Raw genomic sequence first — 21,091 nt, 5'->3', positions numbered from 1 at the left:
TTCTTTTTTGTAGCTGACTGGAAATACCGTCATGCAGGATTAATGGCCTTATCTGCCATTGGTGAAGGATGCCACCAGCAAATGGAAGGAATTTTAAATGAGATAGTAAATTTTGTTTTGCTTTTTCTTCAGGATCCTGTAAGTACCAGTAAATACCTGATTCATACTTATTACCATAGTTCCCATGTGGGAACCCCTTACCTTTACTTACACAAAGTCCCCTATTGCAGCATCCAAGAGTAAGGTACGCAGCCTGTAATGCCGTGGGACAGATGGCTACAGATTTTGCACCTGGCTTCCAAAAGAAATTTCATGAGAAGGTAAGTAACAATGCCTCAAACACTCAAACAGAGGAGGTGTGCTTGGAAATGTGGTGTTTCAAAATGTGTGTTTATCTGATTCCGTTTTCCAGGTGATTGCGGCCCTGCTGCAGACCATGGAGGACCAGGGCAATCAGCGAGTGCAGGCCCATGCTGCTGCCGCTCTGATCAACTTCACTGAGGACTGTCCCAAGTCACTGCTTATTCCATATTTAGACAATTTGGTGAAACATCTACATTCCATCATGGTACTTAAACTTCAAGAGGTAGGTTTTCAAGGTCTTTAAGCTCCTATTTAGAGATTAATGTAGGTTATTTTAGTGGGTAAGACCTGGAGAAAGACCAGGTTCAGCCTGGCCATAAAGAATAGAAAGTCAGGTTAGGCTGTTTGAAGTAGAATAATTCAGTCTTGACCAGAGAATAGGCCAACATTGGAATTGGGAAAGAAGTTATAGCCTAAACGTTAGGTAAAATCAGTATGTGAATTGCCTTGAAAACAAGGCAGTTATTTTGAATTCTGATTTGTGTAAATTTGGAAGAACGATTTTGTTCTTAACTGCTGCAGGAAATCCTGATAATGTGATTGTAAGAAATTAGCTGTGTAGGCATTGTGAGGCGTAAACAAAACGGGAAAAAATTTAAGACTGTCAAGATTATTGTTCACAGAGCTTGGGTGGTAATAGTGGAAATTAGTGGGGAAAGATGATTCTAAAAGTCATTTTTCGGGAAGCAGTAACAGTTTCTACCAGTTTGAATTTTAAAAGATGATAGAGAGGGGGTGCCTGGGTGGCTCAGTCGGTTAAGTGTCTGATTCTTCGTATTGGCTCAGGTCATGATCTCATGGTTTGTGGGTTTGAGTCCCACTTTGGGCTCTGTGCTGACAGTGCTGAGCCTGCTTAGGATTCTCGATCTCCTTCTGCCCCTCCCCTGCTTGTTCTCTCCCCTCCCCAACCACCCCCCCACCCCCCGTCAAAAATAAATAAACTTAAAAAAAAAAAAAAGACGAAAGATAAGTAAAAAAAGTTGACCGTTCTTCTCACCTGGATGACAGAAGTAGACAGATGAGAAAGAATATCATTTTTACGTTAAATAAGTTGAATTTTAAAATCAGGCCTGGCTGTCCAAATAGAAGAAGGTTTGCAGTGATAGCTTAAATAAGAAATAGAACCTAAGAGACTCAGTGGTGTTAGTACAGCAGTGTGTGAGGAGAGGATGCAAGCGAGAAAGGCAAAGATTCAGGCTCAGTTTGTCATGAAATGAATAAAAAGGACAAATAAAAGCCTCTTAAGAAAACTCCTGTGTTTACCAGACACAAAGTTACTGTCAAATTGCTATAAAAGTAAAGTTTCTAACGTTACTAACTCAATTCTCATATATCAATTCGTTATGAACCAGGAAGAATTAGTAAACCACACTTCACGTAGTCATTTTCTAAAGGAGAACGGGGTGGAGACGAGATACAGTGTCTCCGAAGGCGAAGAAAGCGGCTTTTGAAATATGACAGGTGTTCAGTGTCCGGTGACGGCAGACCAGGAAGGAACAGGAGTGAATCTGAAGACGGGTAGACCCCAGTTGAAGGCAGATGAGTTTGTTGGTTAAATCAGGAACGGAAGGATCAAACGTGACTTTACAAGTGTGTTTGGGTAGAGGGCTGAAGTGTAAATAGAGTTTCAATTGCATCCCCTTACTCCAAAGAGGCAACAGGTCAGATTTTTTAAAGACTAAAAGAAGGAATTGTTAAGACGGCCTGGGGAAGAAGTTAAAGTATGTGAGCAAAAGTTGTGCAAAGAGAAGGTAGCTGATGAGGAACAACGTTCCTCGGAGATCAGAAGCAGTCAAGACCTGAAACGTGGAGCAGATGCAGAAGAAGGGAGTAAGTTACCCTCTTACAGGGCAGTGGAAGTGGTCATGCAGGGGGAAGAACTCTGCTCAGAGTGGCTGGAGTTGATTGGGGGGAAATGAAATCTGGAATAGTCCCTGGGTCAGGTACTCCTGTGAATCCTCAAGGGTTAGAAAATGTTACCAGGTGACAGCATGAGCCCCGCTGCAAGTACCCAGTATTTGTTACTAGCCAGGTCAGAGAACCTGTAGGTCTTGAATGCAGGAGAAAGGGGAGCTCATGTGTTTCACCAAGACAGTGAAATAGTTGGCTAAAAAGCTCTGGCTCTGATGGGGTCATTAGTGCTACCTTCTGGGGAGAGTCACATGAGAAGATAAAGGAATGGACCATGAAGGGGATTCTCTCATGCATGGTAGGATGGCGCAGAGTGTACGGTAAGTAGTGGGAGTCAGTGAGGTAAAAGGACCGAGAAATACGGGTGTCAAGCTAGGATACAAAAATTGGAAAAGGAATCAGATTTGTGCTTGAGAATTGGTTGCTTGGAGTTAAGGCAGACCTGAGTAAGGAGCATTCCATTAACAGAAGAGAGAGGAGATCCCACATCAGTAGTTCCGCAGGGATTCTTTAATTTGCTCCGGAACCTACGGTCTCCACTCGGGCTGCTGGAGGGTGGTCTCCGCTGGCTGTCTCAGAGAAGCCTGTGAGAACTCGGAGCAGGTATTTCTTCCAGTTTCTCGTTTGCATGATTTATTTTGTGTGTCTTCCTTCTCCTAGTTGATTCAGAAAGGCACCAAGTTAGTTCTGGAACAAGTTGTGACATCTATCGCATCAGTTGCAGATACCGCAGAGGAAAAATTTGTCCCCTACTATGACTTATTTATGCCATCACTAAAGCACATCGTCGAGAACGCAGTTCAGAAGGAACTCCGACTTCTCAGAGGAAAAACTATTGAGTGCATCAGCCTCATTGGTCTAGCCGTTGGGAAGGAAAAAGTAAGTGATTTGTAGAAGGCTGAGTTTACTGTCTGTAGTTTGGCTGTGGAGGCATTGAGGGAGGTACTTAGAGGCCTTTTCCTTCTGCTAAATCGTTTTCCAGATGCTTGTTTTTTTCCATTATCTTACTCTCCTGTAATTCTAGCTTTATATAGAAATTCATTTTTTCAGCATTAATATTAAGGTTTTTTTCTTAATTCATTTATGCTCTTGAAATCTCCTCCTCTTCCTACCACACGTACAGTCTACTGGGAGGCGTGTGGAGTTCAAGATCCATATGTTTAGCTTCACTCATTTAAACACGTACTTGGTAACATTCCGTTTGCTTTCTTGTTAATCCAAAAACCATCAGGTGTCCTAAGAGAAATCTCTATACATATAGCTCTGCAGAAAATAATTAGCAAGGACCATTGGCAGATGTATTTGTCTTCCAGCCAGCATATCAGAGTGTCAAAGCTGATCCAAATGAAGTCCCCCCTGTCATTGACCTCTCGCACTCTAATTCTCAGAACTATCAACAGTAGAACCTCTCCAGTTGGTCTCCTCCAAAACCAGCACCAGTGTTAACTTTACCTTAGAAATTATTTTCTGTGAGATACTGAGAACCTAATCAATACAACATTTTCATGTTCCTACTCTGTCTGATTTTCAAACTGTCTCTGAAACACTGCCTGTTTATACAGTGGGGATTGGCAGAACTACACAGAGTTACCTGAAAATCCTATACTTCTAGGGAGCAATCCAAAGTTTTCTTTCTGGATTTGGATTATCTTTTTACTGCTGGAAATACATAAACTATAGACCAAAACTTGTGGTTTAGAAATTCCTTAAATTGTGGTTTATATACACAATGGAGTACTACATGGCAATGAAAAAGAACGAAATATGGCCCTTTGTAGCAACATGGATGGAACTGGAGAGTGTGATGCTAAGTGAAATAAGCCATACAGAGAAAGACAGATACCATATGTTTTCACTCTTAATGTGGATCCTGAGAAACTTAACAGAAACCCATGGAGGAGGGGAAGGGAAAAAAAAAAAAGAGGTTAGAGTGGGAGAGAGCCAAAGCATAAGAGACTCTTAAAAACTGAGAACAAACTGAGGGTTGATGGGGGGTGGGAGGGAGGGGAGGGTGGGTGATGGGTATATTGAGGAGGGCACCTTTTGGGATGAGCACTGGGTGTTGTATGGAAACCAATTTGACAATAAATTTCATATATTGGGAAAAAAAAAAAAAAGAAATTCCTTTATACTGCAGTTCACTCTGACCTTCACTGGAGAATCTATTTTTCTAGAAAGAGCACTAGGTGTGTGCAACATAGATGAAAATTTTTCAGTGTGATACTTTTGTCTAAGGGGTTATGACCCATGTGGGAAATGTAATGGATTTTCTTTTGGAAAGTTGTGTTATTATACAAGAACCAAAATTGGGTAGCGGTGAGCACCTCTCTGTTCTGATAGCCACGAGAAACACCGGTGTTGATTCTCCCAAATATTTTCTTCCAGTTCATGCAAGATGCATCAGATGTGATGCAGCTCTTGTTGAAGACCCAGACGGACTTTAGCGATATGGAAGATGATGATCCCCAGGTAAAGCAGCTTTCACATGTTCGCCTAGATGTACATCTAGTATAAAGTTAAATGTACTCAAAAAAAGAAATTGAGTGATAGTTTTCTTGAGATAATCCCTGGCTGCAGAGACGTTCTTCACTGGCTTTCCTTCTACTTCTCATGCCATCTTTTTCTCAGTCTGCTCTGGCTGCCCTCTCCCCTGACTCTGGCTTTTGGCTTTTGGTTTTTTGGGTATTTTTATGCTCTTAGGGTTCTGTCTTAGGCCCTCTTCCCTCCTTCCCTCCACACCATGGCTTCAGTTTTCCTCCATGTGCTGTAACTGCCAGATCTTTCTCTCAATTCAGGGTTCACTGATCCCCCCGCTTACTAGACATCTCCATTTGGACGTCTCTCAGCCCTGTCATTGCCACATGACTTCCCACAAACCTGCTCCGCTTTTTTCTTTCTGCCCATGAGCACACATTCATGTCACCCCAGCCCCATGCAGCCTGACAAATCCCAGCTCATATTTCAAGGCCAGTATAAGTCTTGATAGTGGATCCTTATGACACAGTGTTGTAAATTGTAAGTGTGTGTCATGGTCCTAATAGTATTCACAATGCCTAATGAATAACAGCGACTCCATAAATAATTGCTGGGTTACATTTGGACTTTACACGGCCATGCTATCATTATTTCCTATGAACTTAGATTGTTTTTTCTTTTGTGTGTGTGTGTGTGGTTTTTTTGTTTGTTTTAGAGTAGGTGTGGAGAATATGTGTGTATACGCACGTGAGATATATTAGTAAAAATCAACTCACTTTCTGGGTTACAGGGATGATGAATTAGAACTAGATCCTCTGTTGGTGGTTTGCAGGTGATTCAGACTATGTAAACACAGTAGTAGAAGAGGTGTCTTAAAAACACCCAGCCACTTACACAGAAAATTGAAACAGCTAGGAGAAAGGGATGTTTTCTCGGGTGTTAATACATGTTTAATGAATGGAATGCTAGGCAGTAAAGATACAGTCAGATAAAATATGTTCTTGTCTTCAAAAAACAGGGCCTAGGAGTTAAAATGGTTAAGTAGATTTTATATATGTGACTCAGATGCTATTAGAGAAAATTATATATTGCTTCTTGAAAGTAAGAAAAAAATAAGACACAGTCCTGGTCTTCCTCTTTTCCCTCACCTGCTCTCTCTATCCCAGGGTAAAGGTTCACAGTGATTTTATTTCTGAATGTTTTAAGTATATGACCCTAGGAAATGTACTTTCTGCTTGAAGGGCTATGAATGTGAAATAAAACATTGTTTGTATGAAATAGGGAAATGGCTTCTTTGTGATTGTCTATTTACCATTGTTTTGAAATCAATTTTAATTTTTTTCCCCAGATCTCTTACATGATCTCAGCATGGGCCAGAATGTGCAAAATTCTTGGAAAAGAATTTCAGCAGTACCTTCCAGTGGTTATGGGGCCTTTAATGAAGACCGCTTCAATTAAGCCTGAAGTAGCCCTTTTAGATAGTAGGTGTCTTCATGAAGACATAACAGTTGTAAAATTCCTCCCTGTGATTATTTTTAACGTGAATTTGTTTTCTTCCTTGTTAATAGCCCAAGACATGGAAAACATGAGTGATGATGATGGTTGGGAGTTTGTGAACCTTGGAGATCAGCAAAGTTTTGGTATTAAAACTGCAGGACTGGAAGAAAAGTCCACTGCTTGTCAGATGCTGGTGAGTGCGTATAGTGTTTATCAGACTTCAGTTAACGAGTTCTTAGAACACATTCATACACACATTTCAGAGGAGTGCCTCCCATAGATGTTAAAGAAATTATTTGAAGAGCAGGAATATATTCTTTAAAAAATAAAATGTAGAGACATTTTGACCCAACATTTCCACTTCTGGATAAAGAAATCACGTAGGTAAACTTCATGATCACTGCTGTTTCTAATAACAACAACAAAAATGAAAAGCCTGAATGCCTGTTATCAGGAAGATAATAATACCCAGCTGATACAAAGCTATGTTGGGGCAAGGATTTTTGTCTGTTCTGTGCTTAGTGTATAGTAGATAAGATGACCAAGGAATATTTTTTGAATGAATGAATGAACAGAAATGTGCTCATGCTACTGAAAATATAACTGGTATGATGTCAGTCATATAAAAAATATAAACATGGTAGGGACATCAAAATGTTGACAGTAATTACCTCTTGCAGTGTTAGGAGGTCTTGTGTGCAAGTTCTCTTTGAGGTTGTTGTTTTGTTTGGTTTTTTCCCTCCCCTTCCCCTTTATGAGCATGTGTTACAGACAGGGACAATAATCTATATTTTTCTTAAAGGTAGAATTAAGAAATTATGGTATATTACAAACTTAGCAGATGAGTAAGCCCAAATAAAAGTTAATAACTTAAATTTTATCTTGCATTAATAAAGCATTGTTGTACTTACCAGTTCATTTAAACTTATATTTCTTGAACTTATTTTTATCATCAGTACTTACTATATATTGTAAACATTTATGCCTATAATATAATTCATAGACATTTTGGATTTTTGTGGTATCTTTCAACTAGAGAGTAAATGTAAATGTAACATCTCTAAACAAAATTATCAAATCTTTTAATGTGGAAGAAAGTAAAGAAACTTTTTTTTTTTTTTTTAAGTTTGTTTAGTTTGAGAGAGAGCACGCGAGCAGGGGAAGAACAGAGAGAGAGAATCCCAAGCAGGCTCCATGCTGACAGCATGACACAGGGCTCCCTTAGTCCCATGAACCATGAGATGGTGACCTGAGCCAAAACCAAGAGTCAGCTACTTAACTGACTGAGCCACTCAAGCACCCCGAGAAACAATTATTATTTTTTTTTTTTTTTTTGTTTTTGGATATATAACAAAAGATTTATTATTCTTATGTACATATATCTTAATACATAAATATTTTTAAAGTGAATGATTTTATTTATTTATTTATTTTTTTTTTTTATATATGAAATTTATTGTCAAATTGGTTTCCATACAACACCCAGTGCTCATCCCAAAAGGTGCCCTCCTCAGTACCCATCACCCACCCTCTCCTCCCTCCCACCCCCCATCAACCCTTAGTTTGTTCTCAGTTCTCAACAGTCTCTTATGCTTTGGCTCTCTCCCACTCTAACCTCTTTTTTTTTTTTTTTGTTCCCCTCCCCCATGGGTTTCTCTTAAGTTTCTCAGGATCCACATAAGAGTGAAACCATATGGTATCTGTCTTTCTCTGTATGGCTTATTTCACTTAGCATCACACTCTCCAGTTCCATCCACGTTGCTACAAAAGGCCATATTTCATTTTTTCTCATTGCCACGTAGTACTCCATTGTGTATATAAACCACAATTTCTTTATCCATTCATCAGTTGATGGACATTTAGGCTCTTTCCATAATTTGGCTATTGTTGAGAGTGCTGCTATGAACATTGGGGTACAAGTGCCCCTATGCATCAGTACTCCTGTGTCCCTTGGATAAATTCCTAGCAGTGCTATTGCTGGGTCATAGGGTAGGTCTATTTTTAATTTTCTGAGGAACCTCCACACTGCTTTCCAGAGCGGCTGCACCAATTTGCATTCCCACCAACAGTGCAAGAGGGTTCCCGTTTCTCCACATCCTCTCCAGCATCTATAGTCTCCTGATTTGTTCATTTTGGCCACTCTGAGAAACAATTATTTTTAAAGCAGCATTATTTTTCTGTTTCACTGATGAAATGATTTTTTTATTACAAAATAACATAAGCCTATTTGCAGATTTACAGAGTGATACGCTACAATTAAGTGTTTGGGTTTTTATATCTTTTTAAAGTATTTTTCTTCAATGATCTATTTTGTTTGAAGTACCTCAGAGTGCTGAAACTTTTGCACCATTCTCCCACACACAACACTAAAAACGTGGGGTGTTCCGGTCTTTGAATGACAGCATATACTGCAGTCACGCCAAGGCCCTTTCCCTTTGTACAGCTTTTTCTACATTTATATTTGTATTTCCCAGATACTTTTCACAGTCCTGCATGCAGCTCTAAGTGTACTTCCAGTCAGGGTACAGCATTCTGTGGTCCTTAGGATTCTGCTATTTAATAAATGTTAGTACCTAAAAACTAACATGGATCTTGATTTCTGATACTTTGGTTTCAGGTTTGCTATGCTAAAGAGTTAAAGGAAGGCTTTGTGGAATACACTGAACAAGTTGTCAAACTGATGGTCCCTCTACTGAAATTTTATTTCCATGATGATATCCTATAATTTTTGAATGCAAAACATTTCTAGAATTAGTTAAATTGTAGCTTGAGTGTTTGACTTTGTGTTAACTGATGTGTGGTTCACTATGATTGTTTGCACTAACTGTAATTTAAGATTGTAAACTACATTTTTTGCAGGTGCTTTAGTGTCATGGTTTTTGTTTGTGCCAAAAACAAGAAGAAAATGTTACCTATTTTCTAGTTGACAGCTTTTTCTGTGAACCACTGGAAAGATTTTAAGGATTGATATTTTTAGCAAATGTTTGTAGTTGTATATAAGAACTTTTCTCAAATATCTGTTGGTGGTGTTAAGCTAAGACTTTTTTATAATTTTTTTTTCAACGTTCCTTTTTTGAGAGACAGAGCACGAGAGGGGGAGGGGCAGAGAGAGAGGGAAGCACAGAATCTGAAGCAGGCTCTAGGCTCTGAGCTGTCAGCACAGGCCCAACACAGGGCTCGAACTCACGAACAGTGAGATCATGACCTGAGACGAAGTCGGACACTTAACCGACTGAGCAGCCCGGGTGCCCCGAAACTAAGAGTTTTCTTAATAGGTTAAGAGACCCGCTGATAACTTTCTGTGGCCTAGTCCTACATTTCAAATGTGGGTATCACCTTGGAGAAACCTTTCTTGATAAATCTGCATGTTAAATGTTTTCCTTCCTAACATGATTGTCGTAATTAATACATGGAAACATTTTTAGGCCTTAACACACACACACAATTTCGTAGATGGGTTTAAAAAAAGGGGACAGCCCAACAGAGTGGTTGAGGCCAGACCCAAACTCAGATCTTCCTGACTCCAGAGCCCCTTTGTTTTAGTTCCTCATGCAGTATCCTGTAGTGGTATCCTTTACAGAAGATGGCTTTTGCCCAAGAGAAACTTACCATGATGAGAGAGGACAAAGGGAAGTCTCACGACCTGATGTCACAACTGACACTAGATAGGGAGGGGCAGCTTGGTCTTCATTGAAACTGAAAAGGCTCTGACAGGAGAACTTAATTAGTGTTCCCAGGAGAAATATAGCTTTGGTTGCATTTATTAGTAACATTTTTTTAAATTTTCTTTTTTAAAGTTTGTTTGTTTTAAGAGAATGAGCGGTGGGGGCAGAAGGGGGGGGCGGGTGTAGGAAGAGGGAGAGAGAAAATGCCAAGCAGGCTCCACGCTGTCAGTGTGGAGCCTGACATGGGGCTCACACTCAAAACTGTGAGATCATGACCTGAGCCAAAACCAAGAGTCAGACACTTACCAACTGAGTGCCACCCCCCCACCAGGCTTCCCATTAGAAATATATATTGCATAAGTTTGGGGATGAGAACATACTAAGATATGCTCTAAGGGTCCCAGAACCTTTTATAATCATTTCTGTGTTTGCAGGTCACATTTGAGACTCACTGCTGTATTGTAGGTGACAGAAAAGACAGGGATAAGTCATATGGCCAGGGAGATGTCTGTTTTTATACACACGATATATTTAACACAAGCTCCTGGATAGCAGTCTCAGATAATCTGGCCATATGACTGGCACTCGGTGAACACTTTAACATTTACGTAAGCAGAATGAGAGAACAATCTTTCAAGGAGAGGAATTACACTAAGTGTGTCTGAAAGTATTGATTACGTTTCCTTAACAATAAAACGTGTTCGAGTGGCAGCAGCAGAATCCATGCCTCTTCTCCTGGAATGTGCGAGAGTTCGTGGTCCTGAGTATCTCACACAGATGTGGCATTTTATGTGTGATGCTCTAATCAAGGCCATTGGCACAGAACCAGACTCAGATGTCCTCTCAGAAATAATGCATTCTTTTGCAAAGGTAAATATTCTTCTCTTAAAAGTATGTATAAGGTTGTATGTTCATATATTAGTCTTGCTAAAAATAAATAAAATTCGATCCTATAACAAGTGATTTTTTTTTTATTTACTGAAAATGTTTCTTTCTTATTTTAACGTTTTAGTCCAGTCTTGATAAGTTGCCACCGTCATTTACCTAATAATCCAACTGCAGAATCTTGGCTCATCTCCAGCTCACACCTACTTTCTGTCCTATTCTCTCCTAGATGCCTCTGCTCTTCATTTTCCCTTATGTCTTCTCTGTGCTGAGATCGCCTCCTTTGGTCTGCTCCCGATGTCTCTCTCCTTTCTTTCCCTCCCAGTTCATTCTCCTTTTCTCAGGCATGAACTTGCTCAATACTTGCACTCCTCTTCCCAATATTCCTGGTCACCCTCATTGTTCATGGCTCCATGGTCTGCTCCACAGTTTGGTTTAAAAGTTCTTCATTACCTTTCATTTGTCCCCATTTACACTCTTACAGTTCACATTTCTTCTATTTTAACAAAGGAGGCCCCCCTGGGCCTTTGTGCATGTGATTTCCTCGGCCTGTAGTGCCCTCCCAGCACCCCCTTGTCCTTTCTCCCCACTGTGTTTGTGTAGACCGTGTGTGTGGTAATTGAGCTCCTAAGAAGCTGGATAGTCTGCTCCATCTTTGAGATGTCAGCTCCTAGCAGTAATGCCTGGCTTTGAAGATCTGCTCAGGACATGTTCAAAATAAAAATATTTTTTAAATTATTTTCTTTGAAGTACTGTCATATGAACATACACCAAGCAAGTGTAATCTACTCATTTAATCGTTAGTCTTCGACTGTACTGAGTTATGTTAATTTTTCTCATGCTTCCGTGTTATTCTTAACTTTTGACTCTTAAAACACTTAAATCTCATGGGTTGCTTTCTTTCCTCAATTTCATCATTAGTGCATTGAAGTAATGGGAGATGGATGCCTTAATAATGAACATTTTGAAGAATTGGGAGGCATATTGAAAGCTAAACTTGAAGAACATTTTAAAAATCAAGAATTGCGGCAAGGTAAGTTCTCCACACTTTTATTTCTGAATGTAATCCTTGACCGTTTTGGCGACCGTTTAAAAAGACATTTATTTGGGTGTGTTTTAGTTAAAAGACAAGATGAAGACTATGATGAACAGGTGGAAGAGTCACTACAAGATGAGGTAAATTATTCCCTTCAGAACTTAATTTATATGATCATTTGCATCTGGAACATTTTTAAATGCTTAAGTTTCTAATTCATTTCTGACTTGTCATTCTGATGTAATTATCGGTAATTTTTAGCAGAAGAATCTGACATGTATTTCATTTACTAATCTAGAGAATAAGTAATTGCAGTTAGCTGATTTGTGTTTTGGATGCTGTGTGAGTGTTTTTGCTGCAATACCTCCCACATGACAGCACTTCTAAGTTCACCTAGTGTTTCTTTTATATATGCCTCTCAGCAAATTTTTATTGGCTGGCGTATTCACTGTTTTAAAGATTAGTGGACTCAAAGTCAGGTGTTAAATGACTGTCTAAAGCCACACACTGCCGCAAGTCTAGGGCTTAAGGCCAGATCTTTTTGTAACAACAGCTGTCTTTCTACCAGATCACAGGATAGTGAGAATTTCCTTATAAATAATACACATGCAGTGGTTGAAATAAGTCTTCTATGTTGCTTTGTTCAGTTCTCTCCTCATCAAACCATTTGATGCCATCAGATGTATTTCAGCTGCATATTTAGGTTCCAGGATGTGGCACGTAGCCATCCTGGTGGACCAGTGCTCCCGTGCTCGGCTCATCCCCTTTCTGTGCAGGTGCTCCTGTGCGCAGCTCATCCCCTTTCTGTGCAGGGTGCTCCCACGCGTGGCTCGTCCCTTTTCTGTGCGGGGTGCTCCCGCACACGGCTCATCCCCTTTCTGTGTGGGGTGGTCCATCCCTTTCTGTGCAGGGTGCTCCCATGCTGACACACACAAATTGCTCCCAGGGATGAGGTGTTGTCAGTTAACTGACCCCACATCTCTCCACCCATCTCCAAAATTAGAAACATTCTTGCAGAAAGCAAAAAATACTACTGAAGTAAAAACACTTCTGTTTCAGAATTTGAAATGTAAGTGTGTTCCAAGGAAAGTCTTTGGAGGAAGTGCAGTACTGGCCGCACTTCTCTTTCTGTCGGCAGGTGGGAGGCGTGACACCCAGCCGTAGAGGTGCCCTTACAGTGATGAGTAGTTTAATTTCTGCATTTCCTAGATTTTTGTAAATGAATGTTACTGTTAGCAGTAGTAGTGGAGATGCCTTTTGATACATATGGGTGTTGTGTGTGTTTTTGTTTTTAGGATGATAACGATGTTTATATTCTGACCAAAGTGTCAGACATTTTACACTCAATATTCAGTAGCTACAAGGAAAAGGTGTTACCATGGTTTGAACAGCTGCTCCCGTTAATTGTCAACCTAATTGTAAGTGTTACCTCTCTTTGACCGTTATTTTAGATAGTTGACCTGGGATTGTTTCAGTGCAGCACTTGAAAACACACTTTTAGGTTAAAATGGACCTTAGAAATCCTAAAGAGTTTCCATGATTTTATCAGGTTTATTGCATTGCCCTTGATATTTTCTCATTTGATACATGCTAGAAGTTTGCTAATTAGGTTTTCCATAGTTCAGTTAAATCAGAATGCATTCCAAAGACATACAAATGACTTTTCATTATTTCAGGTTATCCGTGCCCTGCTCAGTTATCAACATAATTAGTTTTTTACAGTGGACCCTAGAGGACTCCCTTAAAATCCTTGTTACATACAGCCAGCAATCATAGATTCTGGATGATGGCCTTATGTATTCAGTCTTTAAAATACACATGAAAAGCAATCAATAGAAATTTGTCTCACTTTGGCTTTTAATCTTGTATTTAGTAGTGCAGCACGTTTTTTTAAAAACTTAGGCACATAGGACTTAGCCTGTTGAGTGGATATATAAAGTTAACATCTTCATAACTTTTGTTGTTCTTTAAATACAGCATTATCATTGTCTTTTTTGTGAATTAAATGTACCTACGTTGTTGCTGCTGTTGGTTCTTCCGGTATATGCTGATATCAAATTGTGGGATTTTATAAAAAAATCATACAAAGTCTTTTAAACCTGTACTTCCTTAAGTCTGTGTTGTAATTTGAGGATTCACAAGAAGTGATTATTACTGTGTTTTTCGTTGCCTGTATCTGGAATATCCATGTAAGCTTATCACTTACATGATAGCCTATAGTGAATTTTTTTTTAACGTTCTTCGTGTACTCCAGTATTCAGAGCTTAAAAGATTATCTCTTTTATAGTGTCCACATAGACCATGGCCAGACAGACAATGGGGATTGTGCATCTTTGATGATGTCATAGAACACTGTAGTCCAGCCTCTTTTAAATACGCAGAATATTTTTTAAGGCCGATGCTCCAATATGTGTGCGACAGCAGCCCCGAAGTGAGGCAAGCAGCTGCGTATGGCCTGGGTGTCATGGCACAGTACGGTGGAGAGAACTACCGGCCTTTCTGTACAGGTACTTTCTTTTGCTCAGTCCCAGGCATCCCTTTTATCGCTCTCTCGTTCTCTTTTCCACATCCCCAAACATTATATAGCTATTTCTGCTGTGTTCTTCTTCCCTTTTTCAAACGTCTCACCTATAACATATACAAATTGACCGTCTTTATTCTTGGAGATATGGAAATGAAATCTGAGTGGAATCAGAGCCTCCCCACCCCCATCCCCCAGAGTAGAGTTCATTTTGGGCTTGGGAGGTACACCCCAGCTGCGGCATAGGACTTTTAAAACATATGGGGGTCCCTGTAAAGCCAGCGCAGGAATACAGCTGGAGGCTTTTAAAAGCTTGAAGTACCCTGAGATGATCGGGAATTGAATGTTGAGTCTGCCGACCTCTTGGGCTCCCAGTTAGTGGAGCATTGGTGCTCCGGCCCATGCCGGGGCAATCCTCCTTTCCTTCTTAGGTCTGGCTCTGCAGCCAAGAAAACAAAACGGGCTGGACACTTCAATAATTCTTCACTACCATCGATAACTGGACCGAAGATAAAAAGAAATATTTATATAAAAAATACTGGCTTTGCATGAAAATGTGAGGTTTTTAAAAACTGACCTTTTTGCAATTGCTTATTTTAGAAGCACTTCCAATGCTGGTAAGAGTTATTCAGTCTGCTGATTCTAAGACCAAAGAAAACGTCAATGCCACAGAGAACTGCATCTCAGCAGTGGGGAAGATTATGAAGTTCAAGCCTGACTGTGTGAACGTGGAAGAAGTCCTGCCTCACTGGTTGTCTTGGCTTCCACTACATGAGGATAAAGAAGAAGCTGTTCAGACTTTCAATTATCTGTGTGACTTGATCGAAAGGTAAGAAAAAGGACAAATAGACCTCACTTTCTTCCTCTCTAAACAGTGTTTCCTGTGCACAGCCCCTCAGATGTATAGGTTTCTAATAATGTTGTCTTTAAAACCGTATCACAGTTAACGCTGCCTTACAGTTAGATCTAGTTTGACTTGTTCTTTATGGAATTCAACAGATGAGGCATTATAGAACATAATGTTTTAAGAAGATTCTCTTTCAAGGGTGTCTGCGTGGCTCGGGTTAAACATCCAACTCTTCTTTTTTTTTTTTTTTTTTTAACCATTCATAGCGGTGCCTGGATGGCTCAGTTGATTAAGTGTTCAACTTCCACTTAGGTCATGATCTCAAAGTTCGGGAGCTCGAGCCCCATGTCAGTTCTGTGCTGACAGCTCAGAGCCTGGAGCCTGCTTTGGATGCTGTGTCTCCTTCTGTCTTCCCTCCCCCATTCACGCTCTGTCACTCTTTCTCAAAATTTTAATGTTTGTTTGTTTGTGAGAGAGAGTGCGTGCACATGCAAGCAGGGGAGGGGCAAAGAGAGAATCCAAAGCAGGCTCCGTGCTGTCGGCACAAAGCCCGATATGGAGCTCGAATTCACGAACCATGAGGTTATGACCCGAGCCAAGTCAGATGCTCAACTGACTGAGCTGGCCAGGTGCCCCAGGCATCTGACTCTTGCTCTCAGCTTGGGTCCCCTCTCAGGGTCATGAGTTTGAGCTCCACACTGGGCTCCACACTTGGCATTGGAGTCTACTTAAAAAAAAAAAAAAAGTTTCCCTTTTAATGTTGTTGCCCGTTTATGTCACCAAAATGTCACCCCATTTATCTATTGTTTATTTATTTGGCTTTAGTTTTTTTTTTTAATCTCCGCTTTACAGAAGTAGAATTGACATGTATCATGTGTTAGTATAATGAGATCAAAGTATGTCATTAGCACCATGGTTTTTGGATTCAAGAATCAGTGGTATAAGGAAAGTATTCCAGTTGGGTAATCAAGATCTGGCCCTGGGCTCTGGCATTATTAATGCTCTTTTGTGTCCATGAGTATACCTAGGAATTGCAACAACCTGGAGGCTACAGAAGCTATCAAATCAAAGGCATGTTCTGTGGTGTGTTTTTCTAAGTCCAAGTACTCCTAAATGTTAATCAGATCGAGGCTCTGTCACTACTAATTACTGCTTTTATTCATGAATAACTCCAAGGGCTACAACCACTCATCTGGAATTCGTAGAAATAGGCCAGTGAGCATATTCCTTCATATCTGTTTAAGTTCAGGTTCACACAAGTGTATTTGTGTGTTCCCACTGAGAACTGTCATTAAGGGATGTGCTAACCCTGGTGGAGACTGCACACTCATTATCTACTACTGCCTTTGAAGTGACCACTTCTCCATCATGCTGTTTGATCATCTCCCTTGGAAAGGACTGTTGTGAAATTCTCTTAATGACAAAGACTGGAATCCCAGTTAAATACACTGTTATGTTTCTTTCCATTAAACTTGCCTGATGTTTACTTCCTGGCTTACTCTTTGTTTTGTTTTGTTTTCTTTTTTTATTAGAGAGGGAGAAAGAGAGAATGAGTCGGGGAGGGGCAGAGAGAGAGGGAGACACAGAATCGGAAGCAGGCTCCAGGCTCCCAGCTGTCAGCACAGAGCCCAATATGGGGCTCGAACTCACAAACCACGAGATCATGACCTGAGCCAAAGTTGGACACTCAACCGACTGAGCCACCCAGACGCCCCCTGGCTTACTCTTAAAATGCCCATAAATCCTTTTGAACTTCACATTTATTTGGAAATCATTTTGCCATATAAGAAACTGCTATTCTTAGTAATAGCTCTGTTGTTTTGTTTTTTTTTTAAATAAGTCACAAGTTATTTATAAGGCACTTAGAACGTCCTATTTATTGTTTGGCCCTTGAAACTAACCTGAGATGAGCCGAGTATTTTTCTTAATTTACATGGGAAAACACTGAAGAGCTAATAAATAAAATTAGCTGGTTTTCCTGCCACTGAATTTGATATTAATGAATGCGTAATCATTTTATAAAGATCCTATAGCAGAATTCCATATTGGGGGAAGGATATAGGAAAATATGAGTGCTTGCGTAATTTTTCCTTAATTTTCATTTATAATGGCTTTCTTCTCTTTGGCCAGTAATCACCCAATCGTTCTTGGCCCCAACAATACCAATCTGCCCAAAATATTCAGTATAATTGCAGAAGGAGAAATGCATGAGGCAATTAAACATGAAGATCCTTGTGCCAAACGTCTGGCTAATGTAGTCCGCCAAGTACAGGTAAGATGTTTTGCGGAAATAAAACAGTTTCTTGGGGAGGTGTTTTGTTTTCTGTTCTGCAAGGAAAAAAATAGGTACCCAATGAGCAAAGGAAGTTTCATTTTTATATTCTCTTGTCTCCAACCTTCAGATTACTTAATGTATACTGCGTCTATATGTTCTCATCTTTTATCAGTACTAAAATGTTTGTCTTAAACTTGAGATTCTTCGAACCTTCCACTTGGTGCTTAGTGCATATTCCTGTAGAAGGTTTTTTTTGCATTGTCTGTGAAGAAAAAAAGATGAGATTTTAATAGTAAATGAGCTGTCAGCTACCAAAGTTTTTTAAGTGATTTATGCTCCTTATTCCTTTGTGTTGTTTACTTGACTGTGTCCTCTACCTAATATAGCTTTTTCAGGTTAGATTGGATGAAGAAAACAGTGTGAGTGAAATGAACTTTAAAGAAATGCATAGATTTCTTGCTTTTATGATGGCACTCCTCAAACTACATCGACAGAAAGTATTTGGCATTATTATAGTCTACCTAATGATGATTAGTAAAATACTTCTAAATGACCATTTCACTGAATCTAAATGTATGAAATTGTTTTTTCCTAGACTTCTGGAGGATTGTGGACTGAGTGCATAGCACAGCTCAGTCCCGAGCAGCAGGCAGCCATACAGGAGCTCCTGAACTCTGCTTGAAGGGCCTTAATATCACCACCAGAAAACTAACTCCAAATAAACGTTTACCCTTTTGTTTAGGTTTCTTTGTTTTGTTTTTGAGCAAAAGAGAACGGTAGAGTTGTGTTGTGTAGGCCATTCTTCTGCAAAGCCACAACAGCAGGAAGAGAAGCACTGGGTTTCAGAGTGGGGTGTGAAAGGATTTCTATGGTACCACTGAAGAGGTTCCCTGTAAGCCCTACAGCAGCACTGAAGAGTATTTTTCTATTGGTATAAGCCACCCACGTGAAGGTGAAAGGGAAGGAAAACTAATTTTTCTCATTAGACTTAAGGAAATTTAAGAAAAAACAGCTTTAAGATCAGTTATTCGGTGTAGATGTGTACTAAAACAATTTGCTATACACCTAGTGTTCTATTAATTGGATGTGAGTCTTTTTGTAGGGTAGAAAGAAGCCTTCTACCCAACAAACCAGTAGATCTAAAAATTGGAAGAAAAAAAAAAAGCTGAAGACAAAAACAAGCATGAAGATGTCATATTTGATGTCACTTTCAGTTTTTTCCCAAAAGGCTTATGCAGTGACTCAATCTGGAAAGCTCTCCAGCTTCCAGCCCTTGAATGTGAAGTGTCGTTGGCATGTCTGGCAGTAGTGTCTCATTCACTCAATAAACAACATTGAAGTACAAAGAGATCTGTGTAGAAATTCAGTACTGTCTGGCTTTGATTCATTTAATGTTTTTAATATAAGAATAAGCTAATATTTTTTTAGAGTAGCAACTATGTCTTCGAAGGTTTTCTTTTTCCCCTAATATTTTCCTTGTGCATTTAGTTTTTACCATCTTCCACTTTAATTTAAGCTAAGTTATATACCTATTCCTTCACAACTGGTATCCCTTTAAAGTTTGCAAATTTCAACCAATAGTTTTTTTAAACTAGTGTTGTTCTGGTAGATAAAAAAGATCTGGCTTAGTATTTTCACTGCAAATTGTAATTGATAGGGAGCCACGTACAACTTTCAGACTTTTAATTTTATGATAAGTATTATGCCTAAAATTATTTGCTGATAAATTCAGTAAAATGTATGAAATTTTTTTCCTTGTGTGTTAACCTCATAGCAGTGAATGACTTGCTGTTGTTTCTTTACATGATTTTTCTAAGGGATCTTAATAGATTTCTGTTGAAACTTCAGTGTTAACACTTTTATAGTTTGTACTAAATTTAACCGTGATACAAAAATGAATTTTATGAATAGATCAGAATTTAAAATTAAAGATTTTTTCTTTAAGTGATTTGCATTACTTTATTAAAGTTAAATCTGAAATGGAATAGAAAGAATGAGCTAAAATTAAGATGGTTCACTTGGTAGCAAATATCCTTCAAATATATTTTCAGTTTTCAGCACATTGTTAGCCCAGAAGCTTCAGTATCCTGCAGAACAGCATTGAATGACTTCACCAGCACAATCATTGCTTTCAGTGGGCACCTACTCGACTGTTTTGTAACGTGTGTGGGTAACACTCGGAACTACTTTATACCCTGTATTCCTGTTGGAGTAAAATGTGTCAAGACAACTCCTTTGTGCTTTCTTATGTAGAATAGAGTTTGGAAGGCCGAATCGTGTACTGATTGCAATAGCAGTTTCGCTGTTGTTTTTAATTTAAATTATTACAACACTTAAAACATGTTAAAAATGTGGCGCGCCTGCCTAAGTTGAAATGGAAGTGTGATCAGAAGATGGCTGCATGTTTTTGGAGAATCTAGTGTCTGCAAAGCTCTGTACTAAGTACTTACGGGTAAGATTCGTAGCTTCTGGTTTAAACACTAATGGGAAAGTCAGAAGATGGACCAGTGAAGAGTCAGTAAGATCCCTGAAAGAAGTAAATGGGTGCAGATCCATCCTCGGGCTAGAAATAGAGAAACAACTGAAACTGAATCGCATTCATCAGGGAAAGGTTGGTATTAAAGGCTGTTACTGTGCCATGATCCGGAAATCCAGGGCTTGTAACTAATTGTAATATGTTCATGAACTAACGGTTCTTTGGAATTATCTGGGGACACATTTTTAATACCTCATTTTATCTACACAAGATGAAAATTCATGTTTTTTCCTTTTGTACCAAATTTAGTTGCCTGGTGGCCTTGCGTGTCAGCCAACAATGGTATATTTATGAATCCAAGCTATTTCTGGAGGAAAATCATGTGTGTGGCTCTTACGTTTTCTGGGTATTTTGTAACAAAGGATTAAGTTACCTGCACAAGTATTAGAAATTTGTAGCAAAACTTATTTGGAGTATTTTTTTAATGCTGTAAATTTAAAGAAAAGTAAAATTGTCTTAAAGCTAATTTGACACTTCTGTAATGGGAGGCAACTTTATCATAACTCTGGAGTTGTAGTTTGACTAACCGAACCATCACTAAATAATACGCAAATAAACATTCTTGATGCACCTGGTCTCCTAGTAAATAAGGGGGGTGCATATTAATAGTGGTGTGAGCATTATATTTTTATTAAGGCATTTTAAGCAATTTGGAAGCCCCTCACAGCAAGGTAATGTTTTATTTAGTATGGCTTCATTCTGCCTACAGGTATTGGATAAAACAGTTTTTTGGCTTTCATCTTGTTGCATAGAAATCACTGCTCCTATTCCTCTTTGCCTCAAAGGAGTGATGGCCAGAAGCTGCCGTCTTTGATTTCCTTAGCTCCAAACGTGGGAGTACCACTGTTTCAGAAGAGTGTGAACCAACTGCAACAAGGAGGCTGGGATTTTCATTTCCAACACTTGAACTTCTGAAGCAGAGGGGCAGGGGTAACAAACCATTCTGGACTAGACTTGCTTACCCCCCTCCTTACCCCCTCCCTTTTTTTTTCTTACACAGACCTTTAGTCCAGACAGTCATTGCCTAGACTATACAGATTATATTGTTTATATGAATGGATAAATACTAACACTTAGAAG

General features: G+C 39.4%; 1 protein-coding gene across 1 annotated transcript in view; it reads left to right on the top strand.

The window, feature by feature from the left end:
- The window catches only part of IPO5 (importin 5), a 59,839-nt gene extending 39,258 nt beyond the window's left edge, over nt 1–20,581 (top strand). Inside the window, exons 13-28 of the mRNA XM_086709247.1 lie at nt 14–138; nt 231–320; nt 413–586; nt 2,935–3,153; nt 4,660–4,743; nt 6,098–6,230; nt 6,318–6,439; nt 8,864–8,960; nt 10,609–10,781; nt 11,718–11,829; nt 11,917–11,972; nt 13,128–13,250; nt 14,120–14,339; nt 14,954–15,182; nt 17,331–17,472; nt 18,071–20,581. Coding sequence (XP_086565373.1) covers nt 14–138; nt 231–320; nt 413–586; nt 2,935–3,153; nt 4,660–4,743; nt 6,098–6,230; nt 6,318–6,439; nt 8,864–8,960; nt 10,609–10,781; nt 11,718–11,829; nt 11,917–11,972; nt 13,128–13,250; nt 14,120–14,339; nt 14,954–15,182; nt 17,331–17,472; nt 18,071–18,157 — 2,186 coding nt within the window. The 3' untranslated portion in view covers nt 18,158–20,581. The remainder of the gene's footprint in view (nt 1–13; nt 139–230; nt 321–412; nt 587–2,934; nt 3,154–4,659; nt 4,744–6,097; nt 6,231–6,317; nt 6,440–8,863; nt 8,961–10,608; nt 10,782–11,717; nt 11,830–11,916; nt 11,973–13,127; nt 13,251–14,119; nt 14,340–14,953; nt 15,183–17,330; nt 17,473–18,070) is intronic.
- The last annotated feature ends 510 nt before the right edge of the window (nt 20,582–21,091 follow it).

The sequence above is a fragment of the Puma concolor genome, chromosome A1, assembly GCF_028749965.1.
Source record: "Puma concolor isolate L17-30 chromosome A1, mPumCon1.1.hap2, whole genome shotgun sequence".
NCBI lineage: Eukaryota > Metazoa > Chordata > Mammalia > Carnivora > Felidae > Puma > Puma concolor.
The sequence above is the reverse complement of the archived record's forward strand: the minus strand, read 5'-3'. Positions and strand labels throughout refer to the sequence as shown.